General features: G+C 37.6%; 2 protein-coding genes across 5 annotated transcripts in view; one reads left to right on the top strand and one right to left on the bottom strand.

The window, feature by feature from the left end:
• Positions 1-26: 26 nt before the first annotated feature.
• On the bottom strand, positions 27-2,173 carry LOC132787331 (BUD13 homolog). Its single transcript, XM_060794318.1, has one exon. It carries the CDS (start codon positions 1,974-1,976, stop codon positions 42-44), a length of 1,935 nt encoding a protein of 644 aa, XP_060650301.1. The 5' UTR covers positions 1,977-2,173; the 3' UTR covers positions 27-41.
• Positions 2,174-2,412: 239 nt separating this feature from the next.
• Positions 2,413-15,776, top strand: part of LOC132787330 (uncharacterized) — a 31,222-nt gene continuing 17,858 nt past the window's right edge. For 2 of the 4 annotated variants that reach the window (XM_060794317.1, XM_060794314.1), the window contains exons 1-2: positions 2,413-2,677; positions 3,895-4,586. In XM_060794317.1, the coding sequence (XP_060650300.1) occupies positions 4,158-4,586 (429 nt within the window). In that variant the 5' untranslated portion in view covers positions 2,413-2,677; positions 3,895-4,157. Of the gene's footprint in view, positions 2,678-3,282; positions 3,422-3,894; positions 4,587-15,776 lie in introns of those variants that run through there. The other 2 variants (XM_060794316.1, XM_060794315.1) reach the window with 2 other exon arrangements.

Here is a 15,776-nt window from a genome sequence, read left to right as displayed (position 1 = left end):
TATAAAAAATATGTATTTGAATCTAAATTTGAAATGCAAATTTACATATCCTCTACACTATATTTGTACGCTTCATCCTGCACAGCTCGTCGCTCGTTCTGCTTGTCAAACCAGCGCTGTTCATAGCCATTGGAACGATCGACGCCATCCCAACGATAGCCCGGCCGTATGCCAAAGCGATTCTCCGGATAACTGCCCGCATAAACAGGCATCACGGGTTTATTCGATAGCTGCTCCTGTTTCTTGCGTTTCGCTTGCATATACGCCAACATTGGATCATCTGCATGCTCCTGTTCCCGCAAGTGCCGATCCAGATCTTCGTCGTTGGCATAGCGGGCCACCGGCTTGGCCGCCTCGTGTGCCATCTCTGCGTGTCGCTCCTGTTGCGCCTCTAGCTGCTTGAGTCCTTTTCCCCAGCGATCGTAAAGCTCTTTTTTCTTTTGTTCATGCGCCTCCTTTCGTTTCAGCTCAGCCGGATCCTCGGCAGCGGCATCGCGTGCTCGTCTTCCTCGCCGCCCAGTACTGCGAATCTGCACCTCGGCATTGCGTCCGGACACATCGCTTGACATTTTCTCGAATCTCTCGTGCTCTTCGCGTCGTCGTTGCTCTGTTTCCTGCTTTAACGACTGAGCATTTTGCAATCCCGCCTTCTTGCCATCCAGCGTGTGCTGCGTTTTGGGTTTATGAGTGGGCGGCGGCGACATCGATGGCGACTTCTCCTTGCCCCAACGACTATTTGTGCGCTCTTCCTTTTTAATTCGCCTAGCTGGAGATTGATCGCGACTGTGTCGTCTGGGAGAACGATCTCTGCTGTTGGAGCGACGTCTCCTGGGCGGACTGTTATCTGCTTTCCTGCGTCGCCTGGGTGGACTTTGGTTTCCTCCATGGCGACGTCTTGGTGGGCTTTGATCGGAACTACGGCGACGACGAGGCGGGGAATGATTGGAGTCACGTCTGTGGCGAGGAGGCGATTGATCAGCGCCTCGTTGGCGTCTTGGCGGGCTTTGATCGGAATCGCGTCGTCGCCTGGGTGGATATTGATCTGCTTCCAGACGACGCCTGGGTGGACTTTGATCTGAGTCTCGTCGTCGGCGATGCGGGCTCTTCTCAGCTGCACGTTGCCGCCTAGGTGGAGATTGATCCGCAGCATTACGTCGCCTAGGTGGAGATTGATCCACAGCAATACGTCGCCTAGGTGGAGATTGATCCGCATCTTTTTGACGCCTGGGCGGGCTTTGATCTAGATCTCTATGTTTCCTGGGTGGACTTTGATCCGAGTTGCGTCTTTTGCGCACAGGAGATTGATCTTGTTCCGCATCCAAACGTCTTCTTGGCGAACTTGAATCAGCATTATTTCGTTTTCTTGCTCCAGACTGATGCTCATTCCTTTGACGTCTTGGCGGACTTTGATCAGAGTTACGCCGTTGCCGTTGTGGCGACTTCGGAATTCTTCTCGCTGGACTCTGACCTTGTTCACGGGAACTGCTGCGTTTCTCCTGCTTAATGCGGATGGCTAGTGGGCTTCGTTCCCTTGGACTGATGCTGTGACGCTCCTCCTTAATTCTAATGGCGGGTGGTGAACGTTCCTCTTTGATTTTGATTGTCGACGCCTTGCGACCCCATAAATCATCTTCGCTTGTGGTTGGTTTTCTTTCGTTGGGATTTGTTTCGGTGTCTGACTCGGATTTCGGCTCCTTGACGGCAATATTGCGCCACTTACTGCGCACAGCATCAGGGTTTTCCTCGATGTATTCGCCAACAATTTGGGGTGCATCTTCGCCGCCAAATAACAAATCTTCATCCATTTCCTCATTGTTGGAATCGTGTGCGTCGTCGTCGATTATTTTTACTTTGGTCTGTTGCGTCTTTTTGTTCTTTTTGTGTTTCTTTTTCTTCTTTCCCTCCTTATCGCCAGACAGATATTTCTTTAAATATTCTTTTTGATTTATAGCTTTAGCACTATTTTGTGTGGACATCTTAAAATTGTTCCAAGCGCATTTCTCTTATTTTCAGTAAACGTACACTAACTCACACACACATGCACCAAAACAGCTGTTGCAAAAGTATTTTATTGGTACCATGGTACATACCAAGTAGCTAACGAAAAAGTGCGGAGTCCCTGGTTAGAAGCGACTACCCATTTTTGGTTTTTGCATTATTATTATTTTGTAAAGTATGGCTCGAAATGTAATATTAATTATTAAATAATTCATTTTAGCATGATAATTTTTATTATGCACTCAATATTTTTAAATATTAATAATATTTTTTTAAACGACGCGGCGTTGTATACGCCTTTTGGAAATATAACAGTATATTCCGAAGGAAGTGAGATCCGGTGGCAATTAAAAATAATATTTTTCAATACTCGCTGCATGGTCACACTGCTTCTGACATATTAGTGTTGTTGTTTTTCATTTCTTCACACTGCCATTCGTCAATGTCGACCTAGTCAAACTTTTTTCTCGTAGTTGTTAGCAATTAAACGTATTTGAATCTTTATTAATATTAAACGCGATAACTTTGTTATTTTCTAGTGGTTAGGTCAAGTGTATCATTACTTAATCGTTGCCAGGGAGCATATAAAACAGCAACTTCGGTTGTATCGACGTAAATTATTCGCACGCCGCCGCTAAGGCGGTGGCGTCGATAACGAACACAAAAATGCACGTAAAATGTGAGTAATTGCAAGACAACGGTAAAATGAATAGCTTTTAGAATTCGAATTGCTTGTTCTTTATTAAGCAAAAAACTCAAAGACACACCCTGTCACAAGTATTTAGTAGTCCTCCTTCTCCTTGTCCTAACGGTTCCCTTTGTAAGCGAACGAGAGAAAGAGCGAGCGAGTCACAGAGCCTAAGAAAATAAATATCAAAGCGGAGTCCAACAAAAACAGAGCGCAAAACACACACATTTTTGTTTTTGCTTGCTGAGCGATGCACAACTCGTTGAGTTTGAAAAAAAAACCGAAACTACTACTTTTTTTGCATGCATTGCGTTGCAAGGGGAGCATATTAAACTTGGCACGTTGCCTCCTTTTTTGCATGATTTGCACTTATTTTGCATAGACTGCAATTTTAAATCGGCATTTTCAGTGAAATTTTTATAGCCACTTGCTGTGTTGCTCTCTCCAAATCAACCAGCAAGCACTTGCTCTCTTGCACGCTCTTTCCCTCTCACACTGACATGTGGTTGCGAGAGCAAGAAATTGTTGAGCGAGAGAGAACTTTTGGTTTTGATTTGAGTCTAGTTGGATTTCCTCTCAGTATGAAAGTTAAACGCGTCGCGTGCAGTCTATTTAGTGTCGCTGTCGCTCAGCAAGCCACAAATACCGCGAAATAAGAAATAAATTAAATTCGTGCTGTGTAAAGAAATGAAAATTTCTGTTGCCTTCAATTTAGCCTGCTGAATTTATGTTTGTGTGCGTTGTGATTTTTATTTATTTCTTTTTTTATTATTACTATTCTTGCATCAATTTTGATTGTCGCCCGTGTGCGTGTTAAATTTAGGTGTATGTGTGTGTTCGTGTGTCGTTTATTTAAATAGGGAAGAAAGGCCAATTGTTTTGCGTTGTCGTTATTGTGTTGCAGTTGCAAGCGTGCTTGCAATACTTGCCACATGCCACTTGACCTGTGCTTTGCCAAAAGCTATGTTGCAGCCAATTGAGCTGTCCTCGAGAAGAGTGCGACGGCCTAAATAAACCCCAGAAAACTTAAAAGTAAAGACTTCAGCTTTCGGCCGTTGGCCTACTAAAGCAGCGTAAACTTGTCCCGGCTGAAGCACACACACGCACTCTTATCAGAATTCTTCTGTTTTTTTTGTTGCTTTCAAAAATGTCGCCTTTTTGCATATGAATTGTCTTTTTACACCCGATTTTGTGCGTTTTTTTTTTAGGTATTCTTCGTCGTCGTGGTTAAAACGAAAGCGCGTTACGCCAGCAGAACAACAAAACAAAAGCCTAAAAGAAAGGCAACAACGATCGTGAGAGCGCGCGCGATCAAAAAAGATAGAGCGAGAGAGAAATAAAGAAAGCAGAGCACGCCGTCGTCATTCAGAGTGAATGTGAGTGAGTGCGAGTGAGAAAGAGTGCACACAAGTGAAAGAAGAATCTATAAAAAGTAAATCAAATAATTTCAAAAGTCAACAACAAATATAAAATGAGTGCCAACAGCAGCAATCAGAAATTGCAACAAATGTCTACAGATGCTGATCAATTAGCAAAGGTGACGATGACAAAGACAAAGAACGAAGAAGCAGGCGGAGGAGGAGGAGGAGAAGGTGGCGGACAAGTAAGCGAGCTTACGGAAATGCCACGTGTGTGTCGTTGTTGTTGCAAACGCGACATGGAATTGCTGCAAATATTCGACGAGTCAACCAATCATACGACACCAACAACAGCAAAACAAACACAACAACAACAACATCAATTGTCATCGCTGTCATTACGTCGACGCAGCAAACAGCAACAACGCCACGAAGAAGAGCAGCAAAAGCGCAAATGTGATAATCCCGTGGACTATGCACTGAGTGGAGCACACAGCAACATGGACACTGTACTCGAGGAGATGATCATTTGGAAGCTCAATGTAAGTACGAACAACGAATACAAAACCAAACAACAACATCTCTTTCATAAGCAAATTGCGCTTGTATAGCATATAACATAGGGCATCACAACAAAGTCGTCTCACTTTCGTTAAGAGGGAGGAAGAACACAGCGAAAGCAAATCGACAACAATAACAACGACGCTGAGCTTTACAGTTCGTTCAATTTGCCTGTCAAAGCTGCGCTTCAATTTACCTCAAACTGAATGTATTGTGTGCTTGAGAGTGTGTGTGTATGGGTGGGTGTGTTTGTGTCTTCTGCCTGCATTTTGTTATTTTATGTTGTTCTTGTCGCTGCTCGCTTCTCTGCTCTGTTTAATTTTTAATGTGATTTATTTGCCGCACATTGTGACTGACTGGGCACGAACTGCTGGCAACAAACTGACTAGCTGACTGACTGACTGAATGAATAACTGACTGGATGACTGCCTGAATTACTCACACACACACACTTGCTGACTACACGTATGTGAGCTGGCGTGTCTTTTCCTTTCTTGGATCACTGCCAGCATTAAACTGCTTCTTCACTTTGTTATTGCCATTCTTATAGCATTGTTTTTGTTATGTGTGCACAAACATTCCTATACATATGTATCTATATGTTGTTGTCTTGTGTGGTTGTTAAATAAATAAAATTAACATCTCTTTTGCATCATTATTTTGCACTCTTCTAACAATTTCGGCAACGTATCATAATAGATAATGATGTTGACATTGACTTGTCAAGCTTTTGACTACGCCATCGATACAATAAGGATTGAATTTTCGTGATATCATATTCTTATACTTTTTTTGTGTTGACTAATTGTTGATCTATGCGATGTTAGTGAATATTTCCTATAGTTTATATTGTATATTGATTGAAATGTATTTTTCTCATTTCTTTTCAATTACTTAAAAAGTCACTTGTAGAACTTTTTTTAATTATCTGTTTCCAATTATTTGTGGTACAGTTTTTATAGACCCACTCTACAAACTTCAGTTTGCTAGAGAGTATTGCTTATGTAGAGAATTTGTTCTAAATTAACAATGCTCAACATTGTATTGCACTTTCGATTTCCTTACCCTTCCACATTGTGTCGCTGAAGTGAAAAGTGTGTTTGGATTTTGACAAAGCGTTGTGAGTATGTTTATGGGATTTTCCTGCTTTTCTTGGCCTATTTGTTATTCTTAACTTTAGGGTCTCATCGCGTGCCAAGTCGCATGCCGCTTGACGCTTGCCGCGTGCCACCTGCTCCCTTCCCTCTGCCTCCGATTTCCCCACGCCTCCGCGTTCGTATATGCGCCATAAACACGCAGTGCAACTCGAAAGCAAAGCTGGAAATATATGTGTATGTATGTATATGTGGATTTGTACTATATATAGAGAACCAATATTATTTTTCGCTCAATTAAAATGACTTCGGCATAGTTCCCGCTCTAGCTGTTGCTTTGTTTTTTGTTATTATTGCGCACCCACCGGCATATTCTTGAAAGGCAGAGCGGGTCATAAAAGTAGTCGCATATAGTATAGTATAATAGTATAATGTATAATGTGTATGGCTGCTTTGGGGCAACTTCAATTATACATACTCATTACAAATCACTCGCCACTGAGGTGTGTGTGTGTGTGTGTGTGAGTGCTTTTTGTGGTCGGCTCGACGACAGGCCGATCCGAGGAGTGGACAACCGGTTTCCTTCACAAAAGAGAGATCCCCCCAATTGCCCCCCGCCCACGCACATAAAACCCGCATTGCTGAAATCAGTTGTTGCCACTGCCCATTGCGAGGTGTGTTTTGTATCCATACACAGAGAGAAAAAGTTTACTACTTTTGATATGAGTGAATGCGTTTAGTTATAAATTAAAATGAAATGTAATCTAGGACAAGTTCTTAACTTTTAAAGATCAGAATTTTGACTTGTTTTAATAGAATTTTCGAAGTTTGGTAAATTTAGATAGTTTCATTTATTTTTTATCTTCACTTTTTATTATCTATTACTTATTACTTAATTTTGAGCTTATATTTATATAATTTTTTTAGCTTATTATTTATATTGGGTTATTTGTATAGGATCATATTTATTTATTTTTATTGAAGTTTCCTGAATTCAAATATTCAATGTTGTAACTTAAGATATAAATTAAAATAAAATGTAATCTAAGACAATGTTCTAAATTTTAAAGATCAGTTTTTGACTTGTTTTTAAAAGAATTTTCGAAATTTGGTAAATTTAAATAGTTTTTTTATTAGTAACAATCTATTATCTATTAAATAGCGATATTTGTATAGGATTATATTTATTTCAAAATCCAAAATTCAATTTTGTAACTTGAGCAATGGGTTGATGTAAATTAAAGTTTATTTTGTAATAGTTATCTTTTGGTTTGTATCTCCTAATGTACTAAAGATAACCTTTTTGATAAACTTGAGGGCTTAAGCTTAATAGGCAATGGATTTATGTTCAATTTAATATTTCCCTAAGGCTTCTTTTTGAGTAGGTTTGTTTTCTCACAGTGTACATACATTATACACATGTTGGTTGTGGTAGCCGCTTCTCAAGGTGTTGCATGAAAAATTGCTTGACCTTAAGTCTCGCGCGTTTGCTTCGTTATACAATTTGACTTGTAATTATTTTCATTATTTATTATTAGTCGCATAATGGGTATTTGGTGTGCTCTAGAGAAACGAAATGAGTTCAACTGGTTCAACACAGAGACGTGGCTTGGGCTTCAGACGATTACAACTATCAAATTCATTAGCATTTAACGTCATGCAGCCAAGTTTAAACCTAATGGTCATAGTCAAGGTAGACATCATGCCCCGAAAGATTTTAAAGTGAAAGGGCAAGTGTCTAATCTACGTGTGATGCATGGGAAATTCGAGAAATTTGAAGCAAAGCAATTAAATACGAATTAAGGAAAGTATACGTTTTGTTAACTAATTAATCAGATGGCTTAATCGAAGCTATAACCAAAGCCAAAGCTTTATTTAAGGTATGGTTTTCTTTTCTTGACTCTCGTGACAATTCCGTCTTGCCAATCCTTTTCGAATTCTTGGCTTAAATGCAAGAAGTGTACTCTCTAATTTGAATTGTCGACTGCATTCGTCGTTGCAATGCAGCTACGTGCTACGTATACGTAATATTTGTAGTCTGTGATTGGTAGACAATTCACATTTGCATTTTAAATTGTTATGGCAATTAAACGAGGCGAACGGCATTCAACGACTAATTGTGCCGGACATTGCAGACAAATGGTTTTATTGTAATTTCGTGAAGAGTTTCACGAATGTGGCCCAACAGTTAGTGGAGAAAACGTTGATCGTTAGTTGCGGCCATTTTTCAATTAATAACTATCGTAAATCGTTATCAATTACGACAATAGTGGAAATCTCATATCAAATACATTATCAACACTTTCGGTTGGTATAACAAAGTTACACACATTTATTTGTTGAGCGTTTTTCAAGCGTGTTAATAGTTTACACTCTTAAATAACATAATTTAACAGCTCTGTGCGAAACTTGACAATTTAAAGTTTGCATACGCATGAACATGTTAATGTGTTCTGGCACTTAACAACATTGGCCTTAAGAGTCGTTAGGTTTTTATTTGTCGTTAAATTTTTGTTGAGATATATGTCTTAACTTTAACACACTTTTCGATCTGGGAGCGTAATGATTTGTTGACATAACACGGAAATTATTTGATAGTAAAACCCGAGATAAGGTTCGTTACTTTCATTGAGCAACATCAAATGCAATTAGCACAAGTTGTGGGTCATTGAGAATGGCCTGATACGGTTACGCCGAAAAAGCCGAAAAGAAAAAAACAACTGTTTTCGTTATCTAGTAACTAAGTATATTCTGCACAAAGACAAGCCCAAAAAAAGCGCACTTTCTTATCATCTAATCTAGTATAAGTTATCTGACAGCGTAACGAAATAATAACAAAAATATTAATCTTCTAATTAGACTGCAAGGTACACTACAAAATCCGTTCAAATAAAATATTTCAGAATTGAACTGATTTTAGAAAAAATATAAAATGTCAAGAGTTCTTTTTCAGAACATTTGTTGGTTAAAACACTATTTTTATGACTAATTATTTAAGCACTTTGCGCTGTTTATATTTGTGCTTAGATACTCGCAAGAATTCAAACAATAATGCTGAAAACAAATGACTCATTAATACCCCAAATAAAAAGCATCTCTTATATTATTATGGTGTATTCACAGTAATAAAAATAGAACCAAATCAACCATCATTTATTAGGGATATATTTATAGCTTTTTCTTTTAGATAACACACTCTTTTTTTTGTTAAATGCTATTGATAGTTATACAATGCGTATTATCTTCTTAGTAATTGTTTTATGCAACAATGTGCCACACAGATTATTAGTTAATAAAAAAAGTATTGTGCGTGTCGCTCGTGATAACGATGGCTGAAAAGTCGGGGCATCATGATGTTACATGTGCTACGAATAGATTGAGATAAGCTTTGACTCTATTTGTTATTTATGAAATTGCTTATCAATAGCCTTGAGCTTATGTGGTAATACTTACTGTCTGTTGTTTGTTGATTGTTACTTGATGTCTAAACGTGCTACGTAAATATGTATACGATTTCAATAAATTCAATGAAAAATGATATTTCATTTCATCTGTATACACAAAATAGAAGCCAAATATATGTTCATAAATATCCCACAACTAAAAATAACAATGGGGGCAGCGATCATCATCGTCATCGTAATATCGATATTAAATATTTTTAGAAAATTCTATTGACGCCTACTCAATCATAGAAGTGAGAGATCCAGAACATACAATGACATGAATCAATAAATTATTCGAACTTTGCGTTATATGCACAACACACACAAACACACATATTTAGAATTGTTTTTTACGACTTTCTATTGCTGAGATTCTTCTGCAGTAGTTCCCATTTGATTCGTTTGTCTCTGAGGAGTACCGTTTCTAATTTGATTTCCAAATGGATTGTCAACAAGATGTTTGCGTTATCAGGGCGAGTCTCTTAGCAATGCTAATCAATTAACAACAAGACGACAACAAAAGCGAACCACTATCAACAACAACCTCAAAAAAAAACCCTATTTTTCAGGTTATTCTACACTTACTTTTACCTAAAACTTGACGTGTCTAATTAAAGCAAATTGCTAGCAATACAACAACACAAATAGAAATTAGGCAAACGGCACACGCTTAAATTGGGAATGGGAAATGGAGTGTGTTTGATAAACAAAATAACAACAAACAAGCCTAAAATCGACTGAGAAATACCTGCTACCCATTTTGAAATGATAATAATAGTGTTGAAGCTTTAAACTTACGTTCCAAATTATGTTTTGTGATTAGTGTTATAATGGAAAATTGATCTTCTGCATTCTACACAGAAAAAAAACTTATCCAGGATAAAAACGTCAAATCAAGTTAAGGTGTGTCAATATCTGGATTATACTGGATTTTCTTAAGTATAAAAATACTAGAATTTTGTATTACCAAAATACAACATAGTATTCTTTTAACTCGACTGGATTTTCTTAATACTAGAATTTTTATTACCAAAATACCGCATAGTATCTTAAGTATAGTATAAGAATACTAGAATTTACTATTACCAAATTACCAAAAAGTTTTTTTTTTTTTTAAATCCACATTAATCTCGTGTCGAAAATACTTGATTTTAACAAGTATTCTTTTTTCTGTGTAGATATATGTGGATACTTCTTTCTGACTTTCTTATATCATATCACATAATATTTTTTTAAATCCATTGGATTTTCTTGAGTATAAGAATACTAGAATTTTGTATTACCAAATTCCACATAGTATTTTTTTTTAAATCCACATTAAACTCGTGTCGAAAATATTTGATTTTAACAAGTATTCATTTTTCTGTGTAGGTTGACACTGATCAAGATATATGTGGATACTTCTTTCTGCCTTTGTTACTAATTCGGTTGGTCACAATACCCTTCCAACATGCGTATAGCTGGCATAATAATATAATTCAAGCCCCCGCTGATGTCTCACACTCCACTCAGTTGTTAAACAGCAGGGGAAAGCAGCTAAAGCAACGAGTGAGGAGGTCTCGAGCGTCGCCATGGAATGCAATTCGAACAACACTTAAATTAGGTGGTGGCACAGACAGAAGCCAAGACCGAGAACGAATTGCATTAATGCCGATTGAACTGGCCGCGACGGCACGCACATATAAGATTTCCAACTTCTTGCCCCATGTGGCTATTTTGTCGTGATCCGAGGGGAGGGAAGGGGGGACAGTGGGAAGGGTTTTAACTCGCCGGCGGCATACATATTGTACGTGCTGCTGTTTGACGCAAAGCTATGTAAGACTCGAAAGTGACTGGCCTCTATTCTAATACATGCATTCGATTGCCGGTTTCTTTATTATTATTAGATTTGTTCCCATTTCTTGCAATAAAATTCGAACAACAAAACGACAAAAGCTGGGCTCAACAATAATGTTGATCTACGAGTATTTGCTTTTCGCACATTATTTTTACAAAATTTTCTTCTTTTCAACCCATTTTCCACGGTATCATTAGCAACAAGCCGGCAGTAAAATACTAAGCTGCCATTGAATGCTGCGACTATTGTGCAATAACATTAACATTAAGCCTTCAGTTATTGTTTTTGTTTTTGTTATGGCGAACTAACGAAAGAAAGAAGGAACTAGCGAAGCGAGAACCAAGGCCGTGGTTCATTGGACAATTGAACTTAATGTGAACTGCGCAAACTAGTTCAAACCAGGGTTGGCTTTTAGAAATGAAAATACTAACAATATAAAAATGGTAATTGTGTTTGAATAGATAAGGAGTAGTAAGTAGTTGAATTTGTGTAGCGCTTTCTTATCTGTTCATTAACAACGGGTTGACTTAAGCCTTCAACCAACAACCGAAAAAACTATCGAAGCGAGAACCAATGACCTGGTTCATAAGGACAATTAAACTTAAGCTCTTAACAGGGCTGGTTTTTAAAAATAATACAATGAATTGCAGGGTTGAAAGGCATTTGCAACTAATGTAATCCATTTCTATTGGAAACCAATTTGATTGCATTTACTTACAGCGACTTAATATAAAAATGCTAATTATGTTGGAATGGATCATAAGTTCGAGTTTGTATTGCGGTTTTTTGTGTGTGCAATAACAAAGGGCGAACTTAATCCTTGGATTAAATAGGGCTGGCTTTTAAAAATAATATTCCCAAATGCAGGGCTTGAAAGATTTTCACAAATAATGTAATCAATTTCCTATTGGTTGCCATTAGTTTTTAAAAATAAAGAAAATGATTATTATCTTTGAATAGTAGTCAAGTTTATTTTGCGATTTCTTATCTGGCTTTTTTTATACCAATACCAACGAACGCTGAACTAACGAAGCGAAAATCAAGGCCTTGATTCATTGGGACAATTGAAGTTAAGTTCAACTACACAAAATGAACTAAATTTACAACTAATGCAATCAATTTGCAGGGATTAAAAAGCTTTTACAAGTAATTTAATCAATTGGCTACTTTGATGACTATTTTAATATTTAAAGTTAATAACTTCAAATTGCAAATTGCCTTTAAATAAATAAAGAGTAGTTGATAGTCGATTTCATGTTGCGATTTCTTGTTTTATTTGTATTTTTTTGTTTTTTTTGGCACAGTCATGAAATTTAGCAAGTTGTTGTTGTTGACTTGAAGCGTTTGTTTCTCACGTGCACATGTCATTTTGTTGTTGTTGTTGTTGTTGTTTTTTCTTTGCCCGTCTATCTTGAAGCTGACATTTTCTGGCCGTCGCTCTCAGTTTCAGCTGTTGGCTTGAATAAGTAGTCAAAGTGTGTTGCTCGTTGCTCGTTGCTGTCTTTGTTGTCATCTCGTCGTACACTGCATTTGAAAAGGGCATTATGAGATTGTTACACGCAGATGTTGCTGTGGTAAAACTCTCAAATGTAATCGTTACTGCATAACTACTGTGCAGATGACGCGAGAGAAAGTAAATTATGACGCAGCATTTTGCTGTTTTTCTTTCTTTTTTTCTTTTTATCAGATTTTCGATTTCAATGAAATGCGGAGATAAGTTTTTAAAGTGTGTGTTTATTTTTTTGCATTTCGCTTTTTTTAATTTAATTTGTTTGTTACGAACTGTATACAAGTTGGAATAAGTGAGCCAATCAACTGGGTCAACCGGGCGGGTGTTGTTGCCACAGAAACAGAAACGGTTGATAACTCAAATATGCATTCAATGAATTTACCATATTCGTTTTGTTTTTCGTATTTATTTAAAGAAATGTTGGCCTTGTGGGAATTCTTTAAAGCGTTACTTTAAATGTATTCGAATATTTAATTTATTTATAACTGAGTTTAAGATCTAAGCGATACGGCGATAAATAGGGAAATCAATTCATATCACGTCGAGGTGTTCTTTAGTCGATTTCTACTCATATATAAGTTTGTATATATGCACATGTATAATTTGGTCTGTTCTTTTCAGCCTCTTTTTATACACATATATAGATATCTCTCTCTTGCTCTATCTCAATGCTATTCCAAATTTTAATTTCGTTTCTCATTGTTTACCGAACGTTTTGCAAGGGCATAAAAGCTTCGGCGCTCCCTGAAGTCTCCCCCACATTTGGAGACTTGCTGTTGTTATTGTTTCTACAGCCGGTTTACAAGCTTTACGTTTCTACATCTCACGTGTGTGTGTGTATTGGTAGCATTGTAGTTATCTATATATGTAGTTACAGTTGTTGTTGTTGTTGTTGTTGTCTGCTGCTTTGGCTTGTCTAGCCACTTTTTGCATTTGTTGCGCTCTATTTGACTTTTACTTTTCATTTTGCCAACAGCATTTGCCGCCTTACCGTTCATAATTTGCTTTGTTGCATATCGATTTCCGCCTCGATAAATCCCTCGTAACGTGGAAGCACGTTTTTATTTTTGTTTTTGATGGCTTTTGTCTCTAAGAATCTCAATGAAAGTAAAACTATGTATATGACGGTCAATTATTCTCATTTCGATAAACACAAAAAGCATCCCATCAAATATGTATCTATCTATGTACTTTGTTCTTATTTTTAGACCTCAATGAGTTTGTTGCTCAAGCAGAAAAAGAATAGCGAAAGATTCCACGCTGCAGATAGAAACCAATACATGATGAAAGTTCTTAGGTGGTTCGCAAAGTACATCTAAATATAGAATTCATTTCTCACTGTTCTTTATATTCCAAATTTTATGATCGCAATACATTTTTCGGCACTCGGAATTTGCATCACGAATATATTTTCTAAGTTATGCACTTTACACATTAAAAAACATATATTATTTAAATTATTAAATGCCAGCCATTAGTTTAGTAGAATCCAGTCGGAAAACAGAGGTCATGGTCATGGTCTTTGATGCTAGCACGCTAGCGAAAACAATGAATTTTATTGACGTTGGAACTAAATAAGATAATCATGTATGCATTATTTTTTTTAAGTGTTGGCCAAAACAAGACAATAATTTTAAATGATTCTCTAACAAAGTTTGTATAATGAGTATTTCTTTGATGTTCAGTATTTGTTTTCTAAGGTTTTCACACATTGTTTTGAAACTCTCTGCAAACTGCGTGCTAAAAGTAATTGAACAAAGTTTTCGCAACCCAATTTCCACGGTGTCATTAGCAACAACAGATGTGGCGATAACTATGTTGTCAATTGTAAAATAACAAAAGCAAGGTAGCACAAACAAATGCGCTCAATTGAACCGAAAATAACCAGATGGCTGGTTCATTCATTCATTTGAACTTGATTCTAAATTTACAAAAACGAGAGCGGCAATTAAACCGCATTGGAAATTTCGAAATTTTAAAAGCAAATTGATTCTCGTGAAGTGATTCACGAAAATAGCATTCCAAAACCTTGATCTGATCGAAGCAAAGCTCTTCTCAATGAAGATGAGTTTGCTGAGGCATTTATAAGATTTCATAGAAATGAGTTTCTGTCAGAGGGCTTAAAAAGAGATGCGGTATCTAAAGGCTTAGGAAAGCTAATCAGGGATAAACTTCAGACTTTATTTGTAATATTATTTCTTGTCTTCTAAATCCTTATCCTTGTCAAAATATATTGTGGCAGTAATAGCGGTTGTCTCTTTGTGGTCTAATAAAAAAGGCGCCGCTGTAATGGAGATTAAGATGGAAGAGATGAAGTTGAAAGACAACGTGGAAATTTGAATCTGTTGGCAATTTGCGAGCATTGTTTGGGGCAACGCGCCTTCTCATTATCAAATGCGGCGTATCTTAATGAAGTTGATGTGTGCCTGCAACAATACTATAAACAATGAAATGGGCCAAGGCAGTTAGTTGTGGTTGGTTATTGTCCAAATGATGTCAGAGAGATGTCTGGTCACAGAATACAGACGGGCGTAGTTCAAAGTGATATAACGTGCAACAACAAGAAAAGATGCCGCCACACACACATACACAACACAAATAAACAGTTGAGAGTATTTAATGGCAGTAACATTGGCACCCGCTAAGCAGCTCTAATGCCACAATTTCAAGAGGCATTTATGAGTGATGACGACAACTACACAAGCTGACAATGGGCAAAATTCAAGGAGCGTATCAAAAAAGAGAAAAAACGAAGAAGAGATAACATTGAAATGATGCAAACATGGCCAACTGGCATTTCGTTGCCATGTTTACTCAATTTGTTCCACATGCAAATTGAATTTAATGCTCGTTTAAGTGTATTGTATGTTAATCAGATCCACCACAACACATGCCCGGATTATCTAGTTGTTTATCACTTGCTATGGCCACCGCCACTGCCACCGCCTCTCCATTCCATTCCATTCTCAACTCAATTGAGTTGAGCGGAAATACTACGAGTAGAATACCCGTGTAGAAATCTTCCTCAACCCCGCATCATTCTCGCATTCTCTCACTCTTTCATCCTCAGCGCAATCAAGCGACCCAGTTCGAGCAGCTGGCATAATCGGTAAAAAGACCCGAGACCCGGAGACTCCCAGAACCAGATAGTAGTAGGAGTATCACAATTGCCTCAAGTGCATTCATCTATCGGGTACTTGAAATGTATTTAGTGTGCGACACACAATGTGGGCAAGTTTGTTGCCATGTTGAAGTGCCTCTATAAAGCGTGCTGACTGTTGAGA

Source organism: Drosophila nasuta, chromosome 2R, assembly GCF_023558535.2.
Source record: "Drosophila nasuta strain 15112-1781.00 chromosome 2R, ASM2355853v1, whole genome shotgun sequence".
NCBI classification, from domain to species: Eukaryota; Metazoa; Arthropoda; class Insecta; order Diptera; family Drosophilidae; genus Drosophila; species Drosophila nasuta.
Note: the sequence above shows the minus strand (reverse complement) of the source record. Positions and strands in the feature narration are given on the sequence as shown.